General features: G+C 39.3%; 1 protein-coding gene across 6 annotated transcripts in view; it reads right to left on the bottom strand.

Moving 5' to 3' along the window:
* LOC125766968 (protein O-mannosyl-transferase Tmtc3) overlaps positions 1 to 23,153 on the bottom strand; it is a 169,060-nt gene that overhangs the window by 39,557 nt on the left and 106,350 nt on the right. For all 6 annotated transcript variants that reach the window (XM_049433118.1, XM_049433117.1, XM_049433119.1 and 3 more), the window contains exon 7: positions 20,889 to 21,004. In XM_049433118.1, coding sequence (XP_049289075.1) covers positions 20,889 to 21,004 — 116 coding nt within the window. The remainder of the gene's footprint in view (positions 1 to 20,888; positions 21,005 to 23,153) is intronic.

The following is a 23,153-nucleotide window of genomic DNA, read 5'->3' as shown; positions in this document are numbered from 1 at the left end:
AGCTGGTTTTATTTTTTGTTGTTGGGTAGTTGCTTTGTTTGAGTGAGTGTTCGGGTTCGGATAAATACGTTTACGAGGCGATGTCTCGTTTGCCACATTTTCAACGATCGAACTCGTGTGTCGATGACGAGAAGATGAATTCTTCGCAAGTTGGCTACGAATGGCGTCACCTTTTCCCATCGGTAGATAAGCAGAGAGAGAAATAGAGTAGCTGAATAGTGGATATATGCTATCTCGAAAGGGACATTTGTCTATACTTTCAACCGATAAGCAACCGATCAGTATGGTTTAGAACAGGGAAGAAGACTGGCATGCGAAATGCAATTGTTGACAGTTCCAACAACGACCAGGCGTCTCCATCGTCCGGCTGGTACCAGTTTGAACAACGTCTCTACTTATACCCATGAAACAATAGAGCTATTGGGGTTTACGGAATGAAAAGGAAAATATACCAACACACGTACACACAGGCATCCGAGTACGATGTTACACGTAGCGGAAGCGGAGTTATCCTTTGGGGTATTATCAATCACAAGTCCAGAACAGAAGAACAAAGACCCAGCGCAAGACATATCGGAGTATCGTGCGATGGTAGTTCAGTGGTGCAAGGGTTAAGTTCCTGAAAGTAACGCTACATAACATGAAGGAAGTAACGCTACATAACATATATAACGAGGCTGAGAAATGGTAGCTGCTTCTGGAATTGCGATTGGAAAATTTCGTTTTGCGCAAAAACTGAGAATTATAATGTTTAAGCGAAAGAATTGGTTTAATTAAAGTAAATTTTTTTTTTTTATTCATGAAGAACGGCCTGGCCGTATTGCTTTAAAGTAAAAAATTCTCAAATGAATATTTTATTACATTTGAAATTAGTAAAGTTTAACATTGATCCAACAATATAAAATAATATGGCTTGAAAATCTGTAAACTTTTAACAGCTAAAACATAGTAATATGTCAACAAAAAGTATAAAAAGTGGGATTTCATAAAGCAACGATAAGTAAATATTTACCGAGCATAACGTTGATAGAAAACCCACGATGATATCCATTACATCAAAGATAAATGACGTCACATTGCTTCTAGAGAAAGTTTCGTTCCCTCTTTCAGCGGATCGCTTTTCTTCACTGTGGTCAATGGTGCAATTTCTATTTATTTTTTTGCTTCACCACGGTAACAGATTATATCCATCAAAACCAGTTCGCATGGATAGCTTTCCCGTGCAAGCCCACACACAACGCGATGCAATCGGATATTTGAACCGACAGTGATAAATCTGATATTATTTATAGCTGCACTTGACGCATCGATTGACGTCTTTATCGGATTGTTTGCACCCAGAAGGGACGATCCCGCTCGTGCAGATCCATCTGCTATATGCTTCAAATGGCGATTCGTTGCCCACACGAGAAAGTGGAAAAATGGTACGAATCGATTGGGAACGATTGCAATGTTTAGCTAAGCTTCGACTGCAAAAGCAACAAAGCTAATCGTTGCAAAAAAAAAAACGGGAAAAAAGGAAGGGAAAGTTGAAGTATCTACTGAGCACAGAGCAATTTAAAAGGTGCGGTGAAGTAAATCAGCAGGAGGCAAAGATAAATGAAGAATGGTTTCTTATCCATCCGGTAATAGCCGAACGACATGGTACTGGAAAGGATTACGATGATGACGTCAATGAAAACTAATGTCTTTTGTAAATTTTTAAAATATGAACAAGTTTCTTCGCTGTTGATGTGACTGGTAAGCCGATCGGGAAATTGGATTTTTTGAATTGTAAAAAAAAAAAACAATTAGGTTGCAATGGTTACAAGGATTATATTTTAGCTTTTTTCAATTTGTTCACCAAGAATAGATAGACCGCTTTGCTTAGCATACTCTTGTTGAAACGCCTTCCGAAACATTATTTATTTAACACATTTATTTTATTTAAAGAATTTTACAAACAATGGAGACGCCTAATGCTTTGTAAAAATTTAGGATAGTAAAAAACAAAAAATAAATCATTCACTGAGTGAATATCTCGAAGATATATTACTGCTTGACAAAAAGCAGACATAAGGATGACATTCTTCTAGTGCAACACTTTGAGCTTTATTTAATCCTTATTTAAAGAATTTTATAAACGATGGAGACGCCTAATGTTTTGTACAATTTTTTTGTAGTATAAAACAAATCATTGACTGAGTGTATATCTCGAAGATATATTATTGCTAGCAAACGGTAGTCAAAACGATGACATTTTTCTAGTGCAACCCTTTGAGCTTTATTTAAACTTTATTTAAAGAATTTTACAAACGATGGAGACGCCTAATGTTTTGTACAATTTTTTTAGAATAAAACAAATCATTGACTGAGTGAATATCTTGAAGATATATTACTGCTTGACAAAAAGCAGACATAAGGATGACATTTTTCTAGTGTAACCCTTTTTTGGTTTTGTGTACTGATCGAACCATTCATCATTGTCGCTGCAAAAAGGATCGTCCATTTTTCTGTGCCGATATTTACCCGAACTAATCCGTTTCCTCCCAGCGGGTTCGAATAAAAAAAACGGAAGCTTCTTCTAGTAAAACCCTCTTACCAAAAGCGAAAGGGCCCATTTTCTAGGGAGGATAGCGCGCAACAAATATTCCCTTAAATCTATCTTCAGCGAAAACAAAATCCGCTCCAATTCGGTCCCACGAATCCTTTTTGGTCCTTTTACTTTTTGCACAACCAAACAAAAAAAAAGCGATTGGATTGCTACTGTGCTGAGGGTTAATGCAACGGAACAAAAGGGGTTTTCTTTATGGATAAAGCTAACATTTTCCCCAAAGGCTCGTTAGCTCGCTACAAGTCCGTTAAGTCCGCGGGAGGAAAATCGCGTTCATACAACAGGATAATATTCATTTATTATTCGCCTGTGGCTGGGCTGTTCGTGCTGTGGCGTAGTTTCTTTCGTGCACAACACCCACATATCGCTTTTGCACAGCATGTGAGTTACAGTTAATCGATTTGAGGTATTCTTCAATCCACCAAACGGATGTTCGGAAACAATCGATTTTGTGGCGAAAGGACTAAGAAAGCTCTTGCTACGGTTGGTAAGATTCAGGCTTAAAGTGAAGAGATGGAAACAAAGTCAATGTAAAAACCTCCTGCTGGGACAGTCAAGCAGGCGGCTTGTTTGAATCGATTTAAGAAGAGCGCCGGGACCATTTCAATTCAGAGCATACTTTGAGCCAGGAACTCTTTGTGACGAAGAAATTCATGTGGCGCTATTCAGTATTGACGATTGAAAGAGATCATTTTGGGAGAAAAAACGGTTATTGAAATGTGGCGATAGGAAATGCAAAAAAAAAAATCCACTGTATTCGACACTTTGAAATCAGCACACAAAAGAATTTTCAGCAGAAAATGGTCTTTTGAGTGTTAGTGAAGGATAAAATCAATTTTGTTATGCTTTCTATACTTGTCCGTTAAACCATTAAAACAAAAACATCTCTCCGGATTTTAGTATTTAAAAATTCATAGCAAGCGTGGGCTTTTAGCAAAACTTTTCCAAACCCAAAGCACAAATGGTCACGGTGAAAACAATCAATTTTCCTTGCAGGCGTTTAATTTTTCTCATCTTCCGCTTGAAGCGTGCAGGAAACGCAAGTCGCACTAATTACTCGTCCGTTCCCGAATATCGTCCAGGGCGGCTTTGCCAATGTTAATGACCACAGCTGACAGGAATAAACCGTACCCATCGGAAAATAGGGACGGGTAAACCGTGGTGGATTGTACGGATCAGTTTTTCTCTTTGAAAATTAATTGATTTTCCACCATTAAGAAAGAAAAGTTTCTACTTTTCCACGGTATTTTTTTCTTTGGCAGCGCAAAAAAGCGAAGGATGGATGCAATGAAAAGAAACAAAACGGGTTCACTTCTGAGAAAAAGATGTTGACAAAAGTGACGCGAGTTTAAGAAATAAAAAACACAAAAAACATACACACACACCAACGCAACGTAGGTTTGGAGAAATGAATTGTGGGTTAAGAAGGAAGGATAATAATGGATTTTCCGGCGGTAAACCCATTCATCGACAGAGCGCGACATTGTGAAAAGGGGATGTAAAAAGGATTTCTCCTCCCGACGCTTACCGCATTAGGGCATTGCCAAGCGTTGGACGAACGAATTTTTGGGCACTTTTTGGCTAAGTTGTGAATGTTTTGCTTAAAAATGTTTCACCTGATTTTTTTTTGGTGCTTGTAGATGTTGTTGCGTATGCGGCATATTGTTCCTTTCCCTACCCCAACCCAAATGAATGTTCAAGTTTCGTTTGTGATGTGAAGATTACAAATTTCATTTCAAGACCCTTTGCTGTCCAATTTCATTTTCTCACGCACCCACCCTGCACGCAGCAAAGTGTAAAGAATTTCAAAATACATTACGTCCAGCTGTTGTTGTGTATTTTTTTCGATAACGTGATGTGGTACAAAAAAAAAACCCCAAAATGTCCGAAAATGGGGCAGAAGATTAATTTTCACATGGTTGCGGTTTTTGTGTTGGAACGGAGATCCTTTTTGGTTTATTGTTTGCTGGGATTAAAGGTACCGGAAATTGATGCAGACGGAGCAATTAATCAACTGAATTATGCCAGTAATTATAGATTGATCTGTGTTTTGAAATGGAAACAAATGAAATAAGCTGATGAAAAAAAAATGGAAAAGAAAGCAAACAGTAAAACTGTAATAAAAATAAAATCTAAAACTAAAATTAAACAGTAAAGTGTAATTTTCATTATTTTACAGAAGTGCGTCTACATTTATACTACGCTATTATACAACGCCTAAATGTATGCAACCAGAAACATAAAATAAGACCTTTAACAAACCGTTAGTGCAGTTTACGGGATACATATTTAACGAAATGTTTGCTTTTTTTGGCAAGGTTTCGCAAGGTTGCTCTAGTATTATTTTGATTCCAAATTCGCAAAAAAAATACCCAAAACGATGTCGAACTATCTTGATAACATTAATGAAAAGTAATGAAGTGCGTGATGTCTTTTATATACAGCAGCGAAATCTCGTTTTGCAAATGTACTCAACTTGTTGATATTTTTTTTTACCAATTTTTAAAATCAGATAACTTTGCTAAGTTCGTCCCAATATCCACCCGTAGAAGGTGGGGGCAAACACGGCGCAAAACGGAAATACGCATCCCCACAAAAAGAAGACGATGATCTCGAAACGACGATTGTGAACGATTTTAATGAACCACGGAGTAACGATGCCCGGGCACGATACTTTCCACTAACTAACAGCCCTAAAGCAGCTTAAAAGCTTCTCCAGCCGTAGAGTACTGTGAACTAATGACGATTTCATTTTAAACCCAACCTTCACCCAACATCATTCGCCTTCCATTCCCCTCGCTAGGACACTTTAAAGTAAATGGGACCGTCCGATGAGAGTAGCACCGAAAACCCATAGCCAGGGATCGTTTCGGCGCTATCTTAAGCGGGCTAAAGTGCGTCTTAATTTTTGATTACAGTTCAATGTGATGTGATTCAGCACACCGTCCTCGGGGTAGTGGCGAGAGTTAGGATGGGTGATAAAAATCTCCCATTACGATGAATCTTAACCCCACCCCTTAATACAATTCACTCGCACAAACATACACACACACGAAGGTCCGTCGAACGCAACGAAGACTTTGTAGCGATCGGACGACGACAAACGCGCACCGAAACATTCATTGTAATTTGGTGCTGCTAATGGCCACACCATACCAACGCCTTCATATCACCCTTGCTGTCCGCCATTAATGGATGCAAGAATGGTTTGGCGTGGAAGTAAATGCAAAATGTCTACCCCTTTTTTCCTGGGGCCTTGTGCCGGTGGTTACAACCGAACCGAGAAGAGAATGGTGTGCTGGTCAGGAAATATTGAAGCGCTGGAAAAGCATGTGACATTACTTCTGGTTCACCCGCAAAAGTGGCACGGGAGTTATCCTGTTCCCTGTCTCTCGGTTTTTAAAAGACCAATAACACTAAAATCCACACTTCAGTCTCATCCATCTACTCCGTAAACGCAGCATCGCATTTAATTGCGTAATAAAAATTAGTTCCCGTCCAATGGACTTCTTTTCGCCCGCCGGGAGGGGACTTGATTACTTCACCAAAAAACGGGAATCGTCGTTTATTTTTCGATCCAACAGCATCTCTAAATGATGATGACCGTACCGGATTGCATATATGCAACGGTGCAACACAAAAGACATCATCATCGCTGCTTGGATTTTCGAAGAGCAGTTTCACTCTCGATTTAATTTTTCGGTAATTTCTTTACCAGCCAGACTTTGTGACTCCCGGTATCGTCGCAAAACTGGCCTTTTGTAGGTGGAGAGTATAAATAGTAAAAAAAAAACAGAAGGATAAATTTGCAATAAAACTCGAATGCACAATCCGGTATTATCTTCAGTCATAAACTTCAACCGAGAGATAAAAGACTTCCTTGGGAGGATAACAAAACACTATATTCTTCATCTAGTCGGGACTTCGACTAGCATAGCGATGTGTGTGTGTGTGTATCTCTTCACCGGAAATCCTTCCGTGCAGGCATCCTGTGTGTGTTGGTTTTGGAATTTATGATATAGCCGTAAGGTACTATGTTGCAATGTATGTAGTTAGTCCAGGGAATATCTATTTTCCAGAAGCGAGAACTCACCCGGGAACTACACTAGGGAAAGCCCTACGAGTAGTATGTTCGTCAGCGAGAATTTTCGCAGTTAAGATGTTAATTTACATAACAAATTAATTAATTAAAAAAAAAATCTTACATTTTAAATAGTTGTTATTTGTTGCGAGAGTTGCACTCCACTTCACTACAAAAGATTAAGCAAACATCAAATTTTATTTGTCCCTATGAGGCGGAGTACTGTTTTTTAGACCACCACCTGTCTGACTATAAATAAATCAATATTGCATACTGTGTTTGACTTCCGGGGTCTAGCATTTGCACAAGCTTTCCTCAAAAGCTACATACCGGTTCGCTACGCGCCAGAAGACAAACATACGGTAGCTCGTGTACACCTTGAAGGTGGTGGTTGTGCTCGTTTCGGTAGCAAGCGGTGTAGCAAGTTCTGGGCGAGGTTAAATATTTCAACTGTTTTCGGTAATTGTTGTGCAAACATTTGCTTTCGTTGCAAAACCTGGGCAGAGCTACCTGTGAAGCGGCCGGCGTATGACGTTTCCCGGTGGTTGCATTTTAACTTGCTTTAGTGCCCCGTCGTCCCGACGCTTGGGACGAGAGTTTATTTGTTCGTTCGTACCATCAGCACACGGTAAATTAGTGTGGAGTTACTTTGTGGAGCAGCAGGCGAAACGAGGATGCAACAAAGTCGAGAAGATTCGACCTAGAAATAGCGGCAACCGGGAAGACCAAACCCTAACACGCTGATGCTACTGACATAAACCCATCCATCGTACTTCGATGCATTCCAGGATTTTCGTATGGTGCGCTTAAAGACCTGCTGACCCGCAAACGGGAAACTCGTGCAGCTAACAGTAGGCAAGAGAGCTCACGACTGTGAACGTTACTTCTCCGTTTGCTGTACCGAGCCTTCGGATGGATGTTTGAAAATGCAATGAAAAATGAGTGCCTGACAGATAGCAAACCGGCATACTATGGGCCGAGCTTCGCTTCGAGCAATCCCGCTGCAGGGGAATTGCATCCATTCACTTTTGACAGATGCAACCACTAACACTAGCGAAACTATCTCCACATCTGCCGTTTGCTATCGTTTATCGTGTCCGGACCCGTCAAGCTGTACTCGATTTCCCAGCTCGAAGATCCATGTTAAGATTACATCATCCCGAGGAAAGCACTTTTCAAGGCAAGTTGCTGAAGTGTAGCAGAACGAACGTACGAACGGGATACGGTATTAAGGATCTATGTTTAGCGCATAATTGGGTACCCAGCAGGGTACCGGAACGATGGTTCATAACTGAATTTGCTTTCCGAAATGACCAGACCTGGGTACCCTTTTTCCACGAATCGACGTACCAAGGATGTTCGCCCGCATCTTTACCGGTACGGTAAGAAAATTCACCGGACGGTACTTTTTCTGGTGGATGTAATGTCTGATGTAATTACTTTCCATCTCATCTTCTCGAATGAGTATCGATCGGTTCCGCAGTGACCCTGGCCAGGAAGGCGACCCGGGATTTTGGGCCCGCTAAAGCCTTTGCTACAAAGCTCCCATGCGTGGGTGTGCCGCTAACCCGTAAACGATCATAATTCGGTGAAATGAATCTTTTGATGCGATTACGGAGAAACCCTGGATCGTAGGCATGAGGCATGAGGGATCCGCAAAGTTGTTACTTCATTTGGAGTGTATTATGGATGTTACGGGATAGTTAACGAGTAAAATGTTGAATTAAGCAATATCTCACAGTTTAAGAGGAAAGGATAAAACGTTGAATGAATCGGGAAATTGATATGTGTGAATATTGTTGTAAAGATTGAACATTTCTTGGAAAACAGTTAAGAATATAAAGAACAAATTGGTCATTTCTAAATATTGATTGATAATCAGTATTTGCCTCTATAGCAAAGGACAGTGGTCGGCAAGCATCTTGGACCAAAGAGTCAAAAACCAAGGCAGGTGCGAATATTATATCCTCAAGTTAGAAGTAAAATAAAACATAAAAATAAACATAAAACATAAATAAAATCAGCACATATTGTGCATTATATGCAAAAATTTTCACTAAATATATTTCTCTCTCTCTCTTCTTGGCTTAACGACCTCTGAGGTCATGTCGGCCAGTACTGGCTTACTAGACTTATTTTTACCACGTAGCCGGATAGGCAGTCCTTGCTACGGGGGGGACGGTCCGGATGGGATTTGAACCCGGTCCGGCCGTGTGGACTGGCGCCGTTTATCACATGCACCACCGGGCCTCCTCGGTAAGATGGCATAAGATGGATTAATTTCAACAAGGAGCCATAATGAATAAGTAAAAGAGCTGCCGTTGTTTGCCGTCCTCTGGACACAGTAGAAATCCAATGCATTGGATTTGAATTAAACACTATTTTTGCTATTGATATTCAACAGATTTTTCATGGAATAATTCGACAAAATAAACTCACATTACCCAGAGACATTTTCATTTATATTCGTTTTTTTTCTTCAAGAGCATCCAAACTGACCTGCAAATAGAAAGAGAATAATATTTTGTTAGTGAAAGTTAAGAAAAAAAATCAAGCGAAAAACGAAATAAAATGAGGATTTCGTACACATTATCATATCAGTGGAGCATGTATCCTACGGCTCGAAATGGCCAGGGTAACAAACTTGTTCCCTTGGCGCTCGTACGCCATTAGGAGATCGTCGCTTAAAATGTCGTTCCACCATCATCATTTTGGCACGACATGTTTCCATTCGGGGCGCCGTTATCGTCGTGCTACCGATGCTGACGAGGGGTGCCGTTACTTTCGGTGGAGGAGGAACGCGTTTGTGGAGCAAATGGGCAAAACCTTTTTTCCCACTGCCATGCTACCTGCACTCTCTTGTCGCCCATCAAAACGTAAACCATTGCCACCGCTAATAACATCATCTCGCACCGGTAACATAAACGCTAATGTGTAACGTATGAGCGGATCATGTGCCTTGCCATGGAAATGGAAAAAGGTATTTTGCCGTGCTTTTCACGCTTACCGCACAACACCTTCGAGTGGAGCTTGTGGCATCTCAATGCTTCTCGCGCCAACGAGTGGTAAGAAGATCGGACGCGTAACGAGTGGTTAAAAATATCCTCCCGAAACAACATTTCACCTGACGTTCGACCGTGTTCGAGGTTTCAAGTCGTTGTCTGGGAGAGTGTTTCCGAGTTCTAGTCTCTCGAATGTCATTATAAATTTATTATCACAGCAGGAAAATTACACGCGCACGAACACGAAAAGGATGGATGCGCGAGATTGGAAGAACTCGCATGAAGTGGAAGGAAGGTAGCGAGTTTAAGTGAACCACTAAACATGTGTTTACTGCTGAAGCATGTGTTCTTGTATGAGTGAACTAGTGGTGACCACACAGCTCTAACTATTGGAAGAAGAATTGGTAATTAAAACTGGTAAAAGCAAAATTTTTGGTGTGTTCTTTGAATGTTTTAGAATACGCAAAAGCATTCAATTAAGCGAAGGGAAGCAACAATATCTTTCGTTGCTAATTTGTTGGACGAATAGTATTTAAAGGTTTCACATACTTTCACATCGCTAACAAGAAATATAAGTGGTGTGTGAAATATTTCACATGGCAAAACTTAATCTCAAAAACCACCAAACACACGATCTTAATAAGATCCTTCGAAACGGTTTACTTTATTTAATATGGATTGAACCGTGCATCTTGCTCGTTTGCGTTACGGTAAACCAGCAGTAATGAACACTTGAGGCACTTTTTCGTACATCGGCTACATCGTCAGCGAGCTGCAACAGTTGCAGAGGGTGTGTTCTTGATTGCAAATTATCAACACATGGATGGGTAGAGAATGAGCTTTTCCCTCGTCAGTTACCAAGGCAAACTGCTTGCCAATGACACCGTTCATACGTATATGGTTTCCTGTAAGTTGATGAGACATTATGAAATGTTGGAAACGGTTGCATCTGCTGTCATAACGAATGTGTCGTCGTCGTTAGGGTGGGTTATGAAATTTTTAATCTATTTGTCAATTAATTAATGTGCACTTAGTCGCATGTTTGCTGCTAACAAGGTTTTGTGTAACAGTGGTACAAGTGTAAGTTGCAGTTTTGGCAAAGTATATTGACTTTTCATATATTGAGCACGTTGGTGTAACTTCTTGTCTTTATTCTCACAACGTAGGAGTAGAGCAACTGCCGTGGAAAGTTTTTCATATAAAGTTAACTTTTGTATTTTAACAACGTGCAATCTTTAATAACCCAACAAACTGTTTATATAAATATTTTGCGTTTAATAAATGGAAGTAAAAAAGAATGTACTTGCTACAAGCTAAACTATTTTTTTTAATTTAAATTAAATTTAAGCCGATCTCTGAGGTGCAGCTCTAGAATCTGACGTATACGACAAAAACGATAAGAACAAACATGCTGTATGACAGTACTCTAGGAAAAACCGTCAAGCAAAGCTAAACATTCGTTATAATACATATTAATTTGTATTTTTCAATGTATTTCGTAAAACACACAGTGAGAAAAATTTAGTTAAATTAACCATTACTGATCTTTAAATTATTGGGTAGATTAAGGGTTAATTTAGAGCAATAAATTACACGTTCAATATGTTTATTAATTAAATAGTACATTAAGGGAAAATATATCATTCGGCATAGACCAGGACCAGAGGTTTTAAATAATAATTATTTAAAAACAGCTTTAAGTCATTTCCCATTTATTAAAACTAATTACCGTTGGTTGTCAAAAACTTTTTGTACCAGAATTTTAGGCGCACAGAATATTGCTTGATATTCTCACACACCTTACTCTCCCTCTTTCTTTTTGGCTTAATGATGCCGGCCATTTTTGGCACAATAGACTTATTTTTTGCCAAGTAGCTGGAGAGTCAGCCCTTGCTACGAGAGTACACAGTCCGGATGGGATTTCAAACCTGGTCCTGACGTGTGGAAGTTGAACGTGAGATCTCGCCAAACTTGTCATTAATGTTAATTAACAATTAACATTGTGTTTCTTACAAGTAAAGTGTTCCTAATGGAGATTTTTTTTAGATTCCTTGTTCTTTACATATTTCTGCCGACCTACAATGAATCCTTATTGGATTGACTTAAAGAACCAATGTTCGATTAGTAAACCCTAAAAAAATCATAGTAATTGGTGTCGAATTTTGGTGGTTGGAATTCATTTATTTTCCAGCGATGTATACCGAACCGAACTTTTCCGTTGCATAAAGAATGTTTCACTACTTAGAATTCGTTCAAACATGAATCTGTAACGAAGTCCCACGGCGTACCGTACCCCGTACGATCATTAAATACGCCCCGAAAGGGGAAAATTAATCGTGCTCGGGAGCCATAAAAAAAAAACAGTGTATGCATTCGGCATAACATCTACCATTTCCGGTGGTCGATATTGTGAATGGCTGTTTGTGTGTGAGAGTTTTTTTTCTTCTTTCCAACGGAAAAGTGATCGAGCGCACCGGTATAATGTAGTCAAGCGAGCTGGTAGTAACATTCCAAAAGCGTACACCAAAACGACAAATGACCCGTGGGCGTACATGAACTTTCATTAAAGTTTCATGCAAATGCCTCAATCGAAATGGACCACTAGGTAAGCCACTCTTCCGCTTTCGAGGCAGCAACATGCAGATAGATTAAGATTTATTTTGGGAAATGTTCCCTCATACTTGACGTTTGATGACGAATTAATCAGAAAAAACGTAATGTGATTAATATCGTTTCTAGATTATTTATGAGCACGATACGATGAACTGAATTTATGTTGGAATTAATGCAACTTTCGTTACATAACATTTTACTGTTTTACTACAATATAGAGAGCGAATACTAATTGTATGATGTGAAGTATTAATGTCCAAGTAAGAAAAATAGTTTCAAAACATATTTTACCAACAAATACACCATATTATCTTTAAAGTAACTTCGTAAATGAGCTTTATCGATCCTTTCCAACAAAAGCGTACAGAAAGCGCTGGTTTTGGTGGTGAGAAATTTTCGTCAGTTAGCTTAACAATAAAAACAAAACCCCACCCGGGGAGCTGTAAGACCCATCGACACACGGCACACTGCTGGGAATACATTTTCACTCCTAATAATGACCGTCTGCCGGTTTCGGTAGGATACGACCAAAAGAGCGACAAAGGTACAAGCAAAAACATCCACTCGACAACCAAAAACCGAGTTCGTTTGCGCGTCACGAACTACCCACGCCCATCGACCCATCCCCAACCGTCCTCCCTTCGGTACTCCTAAACCCATTACCATAAATTCCGTCTGTTCCTGCCGCTCTTTTCCGCCATATTCGACACCCACCCGGCCATCTTCTTCGCCTCACCCTATTTATCGAACGATGTGCCGATGTTTGCTTTCCCGTTTGTCACTCAATCATTGCGCTTACTCGTAGCATTCGGGGACGTCCGTTACCTCCCCGGATACCCGGAAACTGACAAACACTTTCTTTACACCACCTTTACTCCAACCTCCCTGTACTTCTTTTTCTTTACTTGGGAAAAGGGGTAAAAGATGAAATGCTCTTGAATTTCACAAACGCAGCTTCCCGAAACGCAGCCTTCACTCACACCGGCGGGACAAGTTGGGTGCGTTGGAAGTGTGCGACGGAATTTTCGGAATGTGGAAGTTTCCTGGCGTGGAAGTTCCTTTCAAACTAAGCAAACATACAGTCAACGGACGACTGGATGCGACTGGTTGCTTGTTGGGACCAAAAACACAAGCACAAGGGTCGCAAAATAAACCAAACAAAACACACATAGTACGTACGCACAGCGGAAAGCATACGGAAATGTCCGGGAAAACGACACTCGACACGTTTGGAAGAGCTTCCATTCGAACGTGTGTGTTCCACTTTTCATGTGCGAAAAAGGGGTTAGAGCGTACGGGAAGCGATTTATAATATTGTTTGAAAGCGATATTTCAACCTACACCGATGGTCTTTTACGCATGCTGGCGTGTATGACCTATCACTGAAACAAAATGGATGAACTACACATCAGTCAGCGTCATCTCGGGGCAAGGTGTGGTGGTGGTGAATGAACCGTTCGAGAAGATTTGTGCTTTTTGCGAGTTTCTCTAGCTTCGGGTTGTGGGTACTTCGATTCCTATCCACCGGTAGGCAACCTGCGCAACATTCAACGCGAATGTTTGCTTTGAATGTAGTTTAATTGAAATTTGTCATATAACGAAAACTGCTTCCGTGCGATGGTTTACTGTAGAAGCGCGTATTGCCGGTTTTGAGTGAAACTGTCTTCGAAATGACCACGAGGTTCCCTGGTTGGAGTTGTGTATAAGCGAGCACACAGTTTGGGAAAACATTTCCACGCCACGAGCGCACCACGTCAAGCACGTTGGTTTAGAATTGATTTATGTTACTGTTTCCTACCATAATCCATTCCTCAAGAGAATTGTGCTAGGTTCCAGGGTTTTTTTTTTATTTAAAACACGCACACTCTTCATCGAAACTAGAGACGGACGATTCGATCTGAACCTGAATATAAAAGTTCCGATACTGTGCTTGGATCGTTCCGCTCCGATTCTTGTTTTCGGTTTAGTTTAAGTTAGATTCATAGATCCGATACTTATACAGGTTCAATCCATAGTTTTTAGTTTAGTTTTTATTTATTGTTTCAAGCCGGTATCAAAGAGCCGATCCTTTGAAGGTACGATCAGTTACTTTGGGCTCGGTTCGAACCGGTTAGAAATTTTGATCCTTTTGACGGTTTGAATCGTTGCTTTTGAATCGATTCAATCATTTTAGAAAATGTCGTTCCTTTGTATTGTTTCGACCCATCACTGTCAATTTTATGTTTGATTTACTAGTGTGTTGATATCAACACCTCATCACATAAGAATCATTTTTAGTTTCTTCGCCTTTTCGCGATGTTTCGATCTTTCGATCTTCGTGACTCGATCGCTCTGCCATTTTCGGTCTGTTCGATCTTCCGATGCTTAGCCGCCTTCTACTGTGAAACTGTTATACTGTTTTTATATAAAATTCAAATAAAATTGTATGTAGTTTCGTATTTGATGATTCATCACAGTTTAAATCAAGATCAATAAATTGGAGTGTTTCGCACTGCGGGTGTAACTAATTTACTATGTAAAATGATGAGTAGTTGAAGCATATAAATATTAACACTTGGGCGTATAACATTTGTATGACACAAAATATAAAAAAATAAGAAAATAAATAAATAAATATAAAAAAAAATAAATTAATAACTTAATAAATAAACAAATATATAAGTAAACAAATAAATAAACAAGTAAAAAAATCAATACACAAAAAAAGATAAATAAATAAATGTTTACATAAAACAATCTTTAAAACTACAGGTTATCGATTCGATATTTTTTCAACACAAAAAGAAAATTGAATTCTCATTCGATCCTTTTATTTCGGAACTTTTCCAACACTAGTCACAACACTACCCAACAAAAATACACATACACCGGGCGGGGTGACTGTGATGCGAAAATGCCATACATGTTTTTTTGTCACCAGTTTAAGTCCTCACTATTCGAGTGCAGGAAACCACACTTACCGACCACTTTTCCGTTTCCGGTACGGTTTTGCGTCACATCAATTCATCATCGAGCGCATTGTTCGTAATTGGTATGTGACAGTTAGTCGCGGCGAGCTTTGTACTGTTACGCCGGAACGAGTTGATATAGGGCGAACGATTCGGAAAAATGCACGAAACTTTACCCTGGTACCGGTGGATCCGAGATGGGTAGCTGGAATTGGACTCGTGACTAGTGGTACGCGGACGTGTCGCTAGTCACTTATTACATTCCTGGTGAAATGATCAGTGACTGTAAACGATCCACTTGTTCGCACACGTTGCTGGTGGTGCGTGATGCTCACCAAACGTAATTTGGTAACCACCAGGGAGTGAAACATTCGACAGAGAAGATAATAAGTGTGGAAGAATTGCACTTTGTGTTTATGTTTTACTGAAAATTATATAAACCGTGTAGTGTTGGTGTTTATTTTTTGTTTACTTTGATTGAAAGAAACTACTGTAAAAATTTAACATAAATAAAATTTTAAAAAATACTAATTGGTTGAATTAAAAAAACAATCTTTACCGTATTTTTTGTGTTTTTGCGTCATACAAGCTTTCAAGCGTCAATATTTTGCGCATCTTGTGGGATTGTAACTAGCAAATATCGAACGGAAATGAGTAACAAAGGTGGTAGAGCAGTTTGACAAGTGAAATGACGTGTTTTGCACATCCTCTTGTAGTCTTTATTTAGAATATTTTCTTAGAATAGTCTTAGTTGTAGAATATTTTCCGTATAACAGTTTTGACCAGCTGGTTTAAAAATGTCAAAACAAAATAATTTTATAGCAGGTCCTACCACGGAACTGCAATGTTTCTTATATTTTCAAAACGTAAAAAAAAAATTGTAGTATTTTTATATAAAAAATAAAGTAAAAAGCATGTAATTGTAAATCAATAAAAATACAGAAATATTGTGTGTATAATTTTGCAGACCTAATCTCGTTTACATAAGCACATAGATATGATAAACAAATTTTTATATGAAAAACAAAATTAATTATTGAAGACATTTGATTCATTTTTTCCTTAATTATATAAAACGACGCATGGCGCAATGACATTAAAATTTGAGCCGCCCAGTTGTGAATGGCATTATTAGTAAAAACCATCTACAAGCAAACAAAAAAAAGCTTGAAAAACATGCCATAAATCCATCTTAGAACTAAAATGAAATTAAGTGGATGGAAGCAGAAATCCTAAAATAAATTTTCATCTAAAGAATGCTTGTAAAATCCTATCGTCAAGTGGTTTGACCCGTCTGGAGCATTGTTATGTGTTTTATTTCCACCTCCCACACGCACATACACAAAAGCTGTAATGTATTGCAACCGTTGTACCGGCTAAGGGCCGGCAGGCAAGTGCACTGAGGAAACTGGTGAGTAAAAAACTTCCCATCATGTCAGACATATTTCTTCCTTTGCTCAAGAGCTTTACAATGCTGCGGGCAACAACAAAAAAAGGAAAAAAAAAGTAAGAACTCGCAACAATCGTCTACGCCGAAAGCTTGTCTGACAAGACGATGAGAACCGAGGTTTCACCTGCACCCGTGGAAACGTGCTACTGGTTCCATCAACCCATCATCCTCAAGCCAAAAAAGGATGGTAAGTATCGAAATGATGGAAGAACTTTGCACATGTCGTCAGCTTTTTTGTCGTCCGTGTCGTCACGTCCTGTCGACCCGTGTTGACAGTTGACTAACACTTCCGTCCGACGGTTTGCCATTACCTGGTGTATGGAGGATGCATCTTCGGCGTTGAATGGTGCAGAGTAAAGAGTGAAGGGATAAAAATTTGAAATACAACCCCAAAAACTTCCTCTGCTAACTGAGCACGCAAGGCTAGAGCTTTTTGTATTCAAAAGGGAGCAACAACAACAAAAAATGGCGGAAAGAAATAGTCGAAATGATAGTGATAAGTCTTGTTGAGGTTTCTCCTCGTCAATGTCTTTGCAGCATCTACAAGGAAGGTTGTGGTCCGGATGCTTCCGTGTCTTATTGCACTGCAACTCGAGCACTCGTGAGTTGAGTAGTGATTCATCAGCCGAACACAATGAACATAGCCGATCCGCAGGGGACACTTGCCCGGACTTCATTTTGCGCTTTTCGTCTTCATTTAATTTTCGATCCAAACCCAATGTCCAAACGCACACCGAGCACATTCGAGTTGTCGTAGATTAAGCAAATGTGTCAGACAATGTGCAAAACGAAACGAGCTACAGGATGAAATAAATCACAACCTGGTGTCGTTTTGCATTAGGAGCAACATCATCGCCACCTCACAAGAATGGAACAAACGACTTCCAGCTTTCAGGACGGTCTAGTGTTGTCGAACTGAAAGAGGATGTGTCCCGTGATCCTGTCCTGAGATGCTTTTGTGCCACAGGACATCTTCCCCTGTTTGCCATGCCACAATAAGCCAATAAAACTCGAGTGCCGGGCACTTGGTCGGGCGCTGTGTGACGTTGCATTTTGCGTACAGGAAGATGAATTGAATTATGAATACATCGATATTTCATTACGATCGAAGCATTTGCTGTTCGGCTTTGTTACGGCTGATGTGCGCCATCTCGTCATATTGAAGAAGATTGCACGTGGAATTTTAATCCGAAATCAACCATTTCTTCCAACAACACCGATCGAAACGAAGGCGTAGGCACACGACGGTCGGAGGGGTTTCGGACACAGAAAAATGCATCCATTTATTTGATCGTGTTCGGAATGGTAGAAAACATGATTCGTACTGCGAACTGAAGAACCCGGATCTGTCACCTTTCATACTGATATGTCTGAATCTGTTCTACCGGTCTTGGGTTGGGTCAGTTGACCGGCCAGAGCAGAAATAATGAACTTTACGTGTCTTCTCGTGCATGACAAATCACGAGTAAAAACATTTCGTTTGACTTTTCAACATTGCGTTTTAATGGAATGCTAACTACAAAGCTTTGCATCAACCGTGTTGTGTGTAGGGGACTTTTATTGAAATGAATTAATCTGTGTGGATGGGTATGTTGATGAAGATATAAGATGAATCGATGGATTGTTTCAGTGGAATTTTGTAGTGGAAAATATAGAGTCTATTTTATATTTCGGTCCCAAAATGTTGTGTTCTGGGATGTGTTCCAAGAAATAATAATCTATACCGATTTGATGCGAATCGTATTTGCAACCGATTTCTCAGTATTAATATAAATAACTTAATAGCAAACAAAGCACGACCTCAAAGTACGAGATTCTAAATTGATGTATGTTGTTTGGCTGCGTGCGCCAGATTAAAGGATTGTGTAAATTGTAATCAAACAGTTCTGAAAATTGCACCAAAACCCATTATGATTGAGTTTGGTTGGACCCATTTTGGTTGGTTGACATATGCAGAGCAATATTTGATTTTTGTTTTGCTTCTTTACGCAATCATCAAAAGGGGTTTAGCGTTGTTGATCCAATGCATTTGAAGCCATGTATTTGGCTTGGCATCAGTCACCCATAAAGCAAATAATTTGGAATAGTGCATCATAAGCATGCTACACACTATCGATGAGAGCATATGCAAAAGACTTTGCGTTCCAATATTTCCGTACCATCCGGACGTTGGATACCACCCTTCTAGGAGGGAGAAAGACAGTTTGTGCTGCAACGGTGTAAAGCAAAGCTCAATTGCAAAAGCGAAATCTTTCCAGCTGTTTCGATGAGATACGAAAACAGTGTTTCATGGATTTTTCAACAGACACACACACACACACTTCCATCATAACAACCTTTTTTCAAACCTCAACCCCTCATCACCTCCTCATCCCCACAAAGCCAATTTCGTGGAGTGTGAAATGGATTCCAAAAAAAAAGAAAAAATGGCATATCTGGTCGAAAGGGCATCTGCAATCGCATCATACCGTGGCTACTCGAAGGTATATCTACATATGCCTCATGCGGTCTTTCGCTCCCGAGTACGCTCTGGGCGAGAAAAGTAGGACACAAACACACACCATTCGGTGTTTCCCATTACGCGCACTACAAATGATGCCGCATGATGTTCATCCGTGGCAACAACATAATGTTTGCTCCCGTTAGAGATTCCCACCGATTCCTTTCGCAGCCACTTCAAACCAAACCTAAACCCGGATTGGATAGTGATGGAGAGCAAACGAAACAACAAAAAAACACACACACACACCACGGAATATCGTGACAACGTTCCGCTCAAACGAAAGCTACACGATGAAAGGATGCACTTGACGGTGGCAAGAAATAATCTACCGAGGGATTTGCACAGCTGAACCAGCTGAACTTAGGGTGCAGGATAAACCTCCTTTTTTTTTGGAAAAAGGTGCTGAATATGGCCGGTCGGGTTTGGGAATCGCTTGAAAGCGAGTGCTTTTACCAGTTCGCTGTACGCTAATGCACTTCGCTTTCGTCGAAAATTTTCAAAGTGGATTCGTTGGCTGCTGGCAAAATGCTTTTACTACCGCAATTTGAAGACGAAGCAAACCAAAACAGGATGTTTTTGATCAGAAATGTACACGCCGTATGAATTTACGTTAGAGATAGCCTTATGGTATTGTGTTTTAAATTGAATTAAAAAAATTCAATAATATTATGCTTTACAAAACATGTGGAACATTTTAATACCAATACATTGCATACCTTCCCATTTCACAACAAAAAATTCATGTCCAACTAACCCGCTTATGTTTCGTTTTTGCATACCTTTAGGCGTTCAAAATATTTGCTTATTTTTAGAACCCTCAAAACAAACTTTGCTGTTCACTCGAAAGAGTGAATTTTCACTTCTCATATGGAAAATGCGTAAATAACATTCCATCGAAATAACTTTTTATTTTCCATCAGCTTGGAAACCACCGTTTTTCGTGACTAAAGTATCATTTTAACCCAAATGCCCCTTTCGGAACTGGAAAAAGGTAACTTAACCACACGTAGGTTAAAAAAAAGACGATCTGGAAAAAAATAACATCACAATTTCCTACTTCGGCATCATATCATAGGGCTGGGGAAATGAAAATATTTTTCTATTTTTTCACCATATGATCCGTGGATGTGTGTGTGTGTGCACGGTTCAAATTCGGTCAATGCCTTTATGGTGTGGCGGTGGTGAGATTATGTACGCGGAAAATTGACCCAAATTGTTGAAATTGTTCCGTTATTGTTGATTCTACCGGTGTGGTACCGGAATCAGAAGAATGTAATCGAACGGAGCATGAAGCGAACAAAACGGGCGAGAAGATCGTGTGAAATCATCATCTGATCACCGTTCGCATATGAGATGAGTTTATGGAATTTTCTAACGTTGTTTAAAAAAAAGCAAATATATTCTAAAATAAAATACGTAGAATTGGTTTTCAATTTTTTTACCGAATCTAAACAAGTAGTTTGAACCATAGAAATGGAAACCTTATAAGCAATTTTTCCCGAAACACTTCATTCAAGCATTTACTTTCCTTTCAAAGAAGCTTTTTTAAGCTTGATCTAAAATATCCGGGGTCAGAATGTGGCAAGCGAACTATTTCTAGATCGTGCTGGAGAGCGAGAAGTTTGTAGAATGGTTTTATCGATGGGAGGTAGTGGTGTTTTAAGAAAGTATGTGTCCTTCGGTCAAACTTGTACGTACCTTTTGGGCGACGAAGATTTCGTAGATTGCACATACGCCCGTTATGGTGATGCCCTGCTCCTTGCACAGCATGGCGGTCGCGACAAACAGCATGGAAAGGCATAGGAAGCGCCAACCTGACGAAAGGAACAGAGAAAAAAATATGTATAATGAATAATATTGTTCTTCTGAATTTTGCGTAGAGTAGATTAATGGTATAATATGCTATAATGCTATAATGGCTTGAAATAACTATCCATCTGGTACTAGCTAGTAAGTATAAGTAGCTTAATATATGACACAGTGTATGTAATTGAACTGTAATTTCTGTTCAGCCTTCAACTGTGTTCAATTGTGAAGAGGAATATCTTCACCATCAAGGCCCTGTCATGCTTTACTGGTTCATTTACTATCAATTTGTACGGTTTACATTTAGGTTGAGTTGGTTAAATTGCGCGATTCCACGAACCGCTATTGAATGAATTTTGTTATTTTTTCTCAAACAACTAGACATACTGTCTTATCCCTTCAGCAAGCAGCAACAATGAACGAGCTTTATTTGCAAAACATCCGCACTTGGATACCGAGAAGCGAAAGACAACGTAACATTCGCTTTTTGGTTGACAACATTGGGAAGGTTGCTGAGTCCATGGGTAAGCTCATCTGCCTTGCAGCACTAAACCCTTTGTTTCAAGATCAAAAACTTCTGGGAAGAAATGTGTTTATCACAGTAGAGGGCGTTATCCGGCACAATACTGGTAACATTTTCCGGAGCAAATACACACACACACACACACAATGTGTCCAGAAAGACTAACGAACGAGGTGAGAACGAGTGATTCTCTAATAGACAACCGTCTCGACTATTACTGCGTCGGAGGTAGTGTTGCCTGGCAGGTATTTAATTAAATGAAATATCCATCCACCCATTTTTCATCTCATCCGCTACGGCCAAAAGCATGACAGCATGTTTGCACATTAATCTACTGTGTCTGCTTTCTTACGTATACAAGCTATATACGGTTGTAAGTTGTTGTTGCACCGTGCCTGTCAATGGGAATGTGTTTATAGTTCCTATATGGCCGTATGGTTTATAACTAGCAGCATCGGGGTTAAGTAATACGCATGCTGCAGGTCATTCGTCATCGCCTTCCTTCGTTCCTTCGCTTATGTCTTCGTTTTATTTCACATTACTTTAAATGTTTATACTGTTAAGTTTACTCTTGGATTGGAATTTGAAATTGGATTTATTCTTTAGTCTTGACTGCTAAAACAAAAATAGAATTCTTGCTCTGCTTTATTAGTGTATTAAGCAAATTCAATTTAAATGTGTCGTTTTTCTTTTCTTTTGTATAATAGTTATGCGTGTAAAGGAATATTATATTTTTTTATATAGTAGAACGTCGATTATCTGGGGTGCTCGGGACCGGACCGGATGCCAGTTAATCGATTTCCGTGGTTAATAATCACTTGTAAGTCATGTCATTTATACGTTTATAATATAGACGGTTTTAAAAGAAACATATGTTTATTTTGTATAGGTATGTATTCGGAATTTAATCATTTTTACAGGGAATAGTTCAACTATTTAAACAGGGCAATCACTGTTAACTATATGTTTAAAGTTTAGGTTCATTCTAAAAGATATTATTATTAAAGTAATCTCATTTTAATTGCTGCGGAACAGTATCAGTATCTATCCAGCACCGATACCATAGAAGGAAGGTTGTTTCTTCATGATCGAACATAAGTGATGTCTCATCGAACTTTATTCCACGCGGTAGAAAAAGCTTTATGTATCTAAAACACCTTTTTTCCAAACATCCAACACTTGGTTGTCCTGTTCCAGAAACATATTTAAAATACTGGACCGGTACAGTCGTTTAAGTAAACTTATTACTTCCTGGTACATGGGTTAGATTATGTTACTTACATTTAGTGAAAGAAATTTGGTCAAAACATGACATCTGTGTTCAAAACTGAATCTGTTGGATGTGACGGAGCGTTATCCAATAATAAAATGGCTATCTTTTGTTAAGAACGAAAAATAATAACATTTCAAATATAACGTTTGACACAACAAGTAATTTTAACCATTCTGACAACAGCTGTCAATTTTTGGTGCACGGTTAATCCGCCCCCGGATAATCAACATTTTACTTTTTTTTACCTGAACTTCTTTTATGGACCAAATTCATTATTCCTTTTGTTATGGAACATTTATAGAATCAAACTTTATAGCAAGTAGGGATTAAGCGCTCGTCATGCATGAGTCCCAGACGGAAC

Source organism: Anopheles funestus, chromosome 3RL (assembly GCF_943734845.2).
Source record: "Anopheles funestus chromosome 3RL, idAnoFuneDA-416_04, whole genome shotgun sequence".
Lineage (NCBI taxonomy): Eukaryota > Metazoa > Arthropoda > Insecta > Diptera > Culicidae > Anopheles > Anopheles funestus.
The sequence above is the reverse complement of the archived record's forward strand: the minus strand, read 5'-3'. Positions and strand labels throughout refer to the sequence as shown.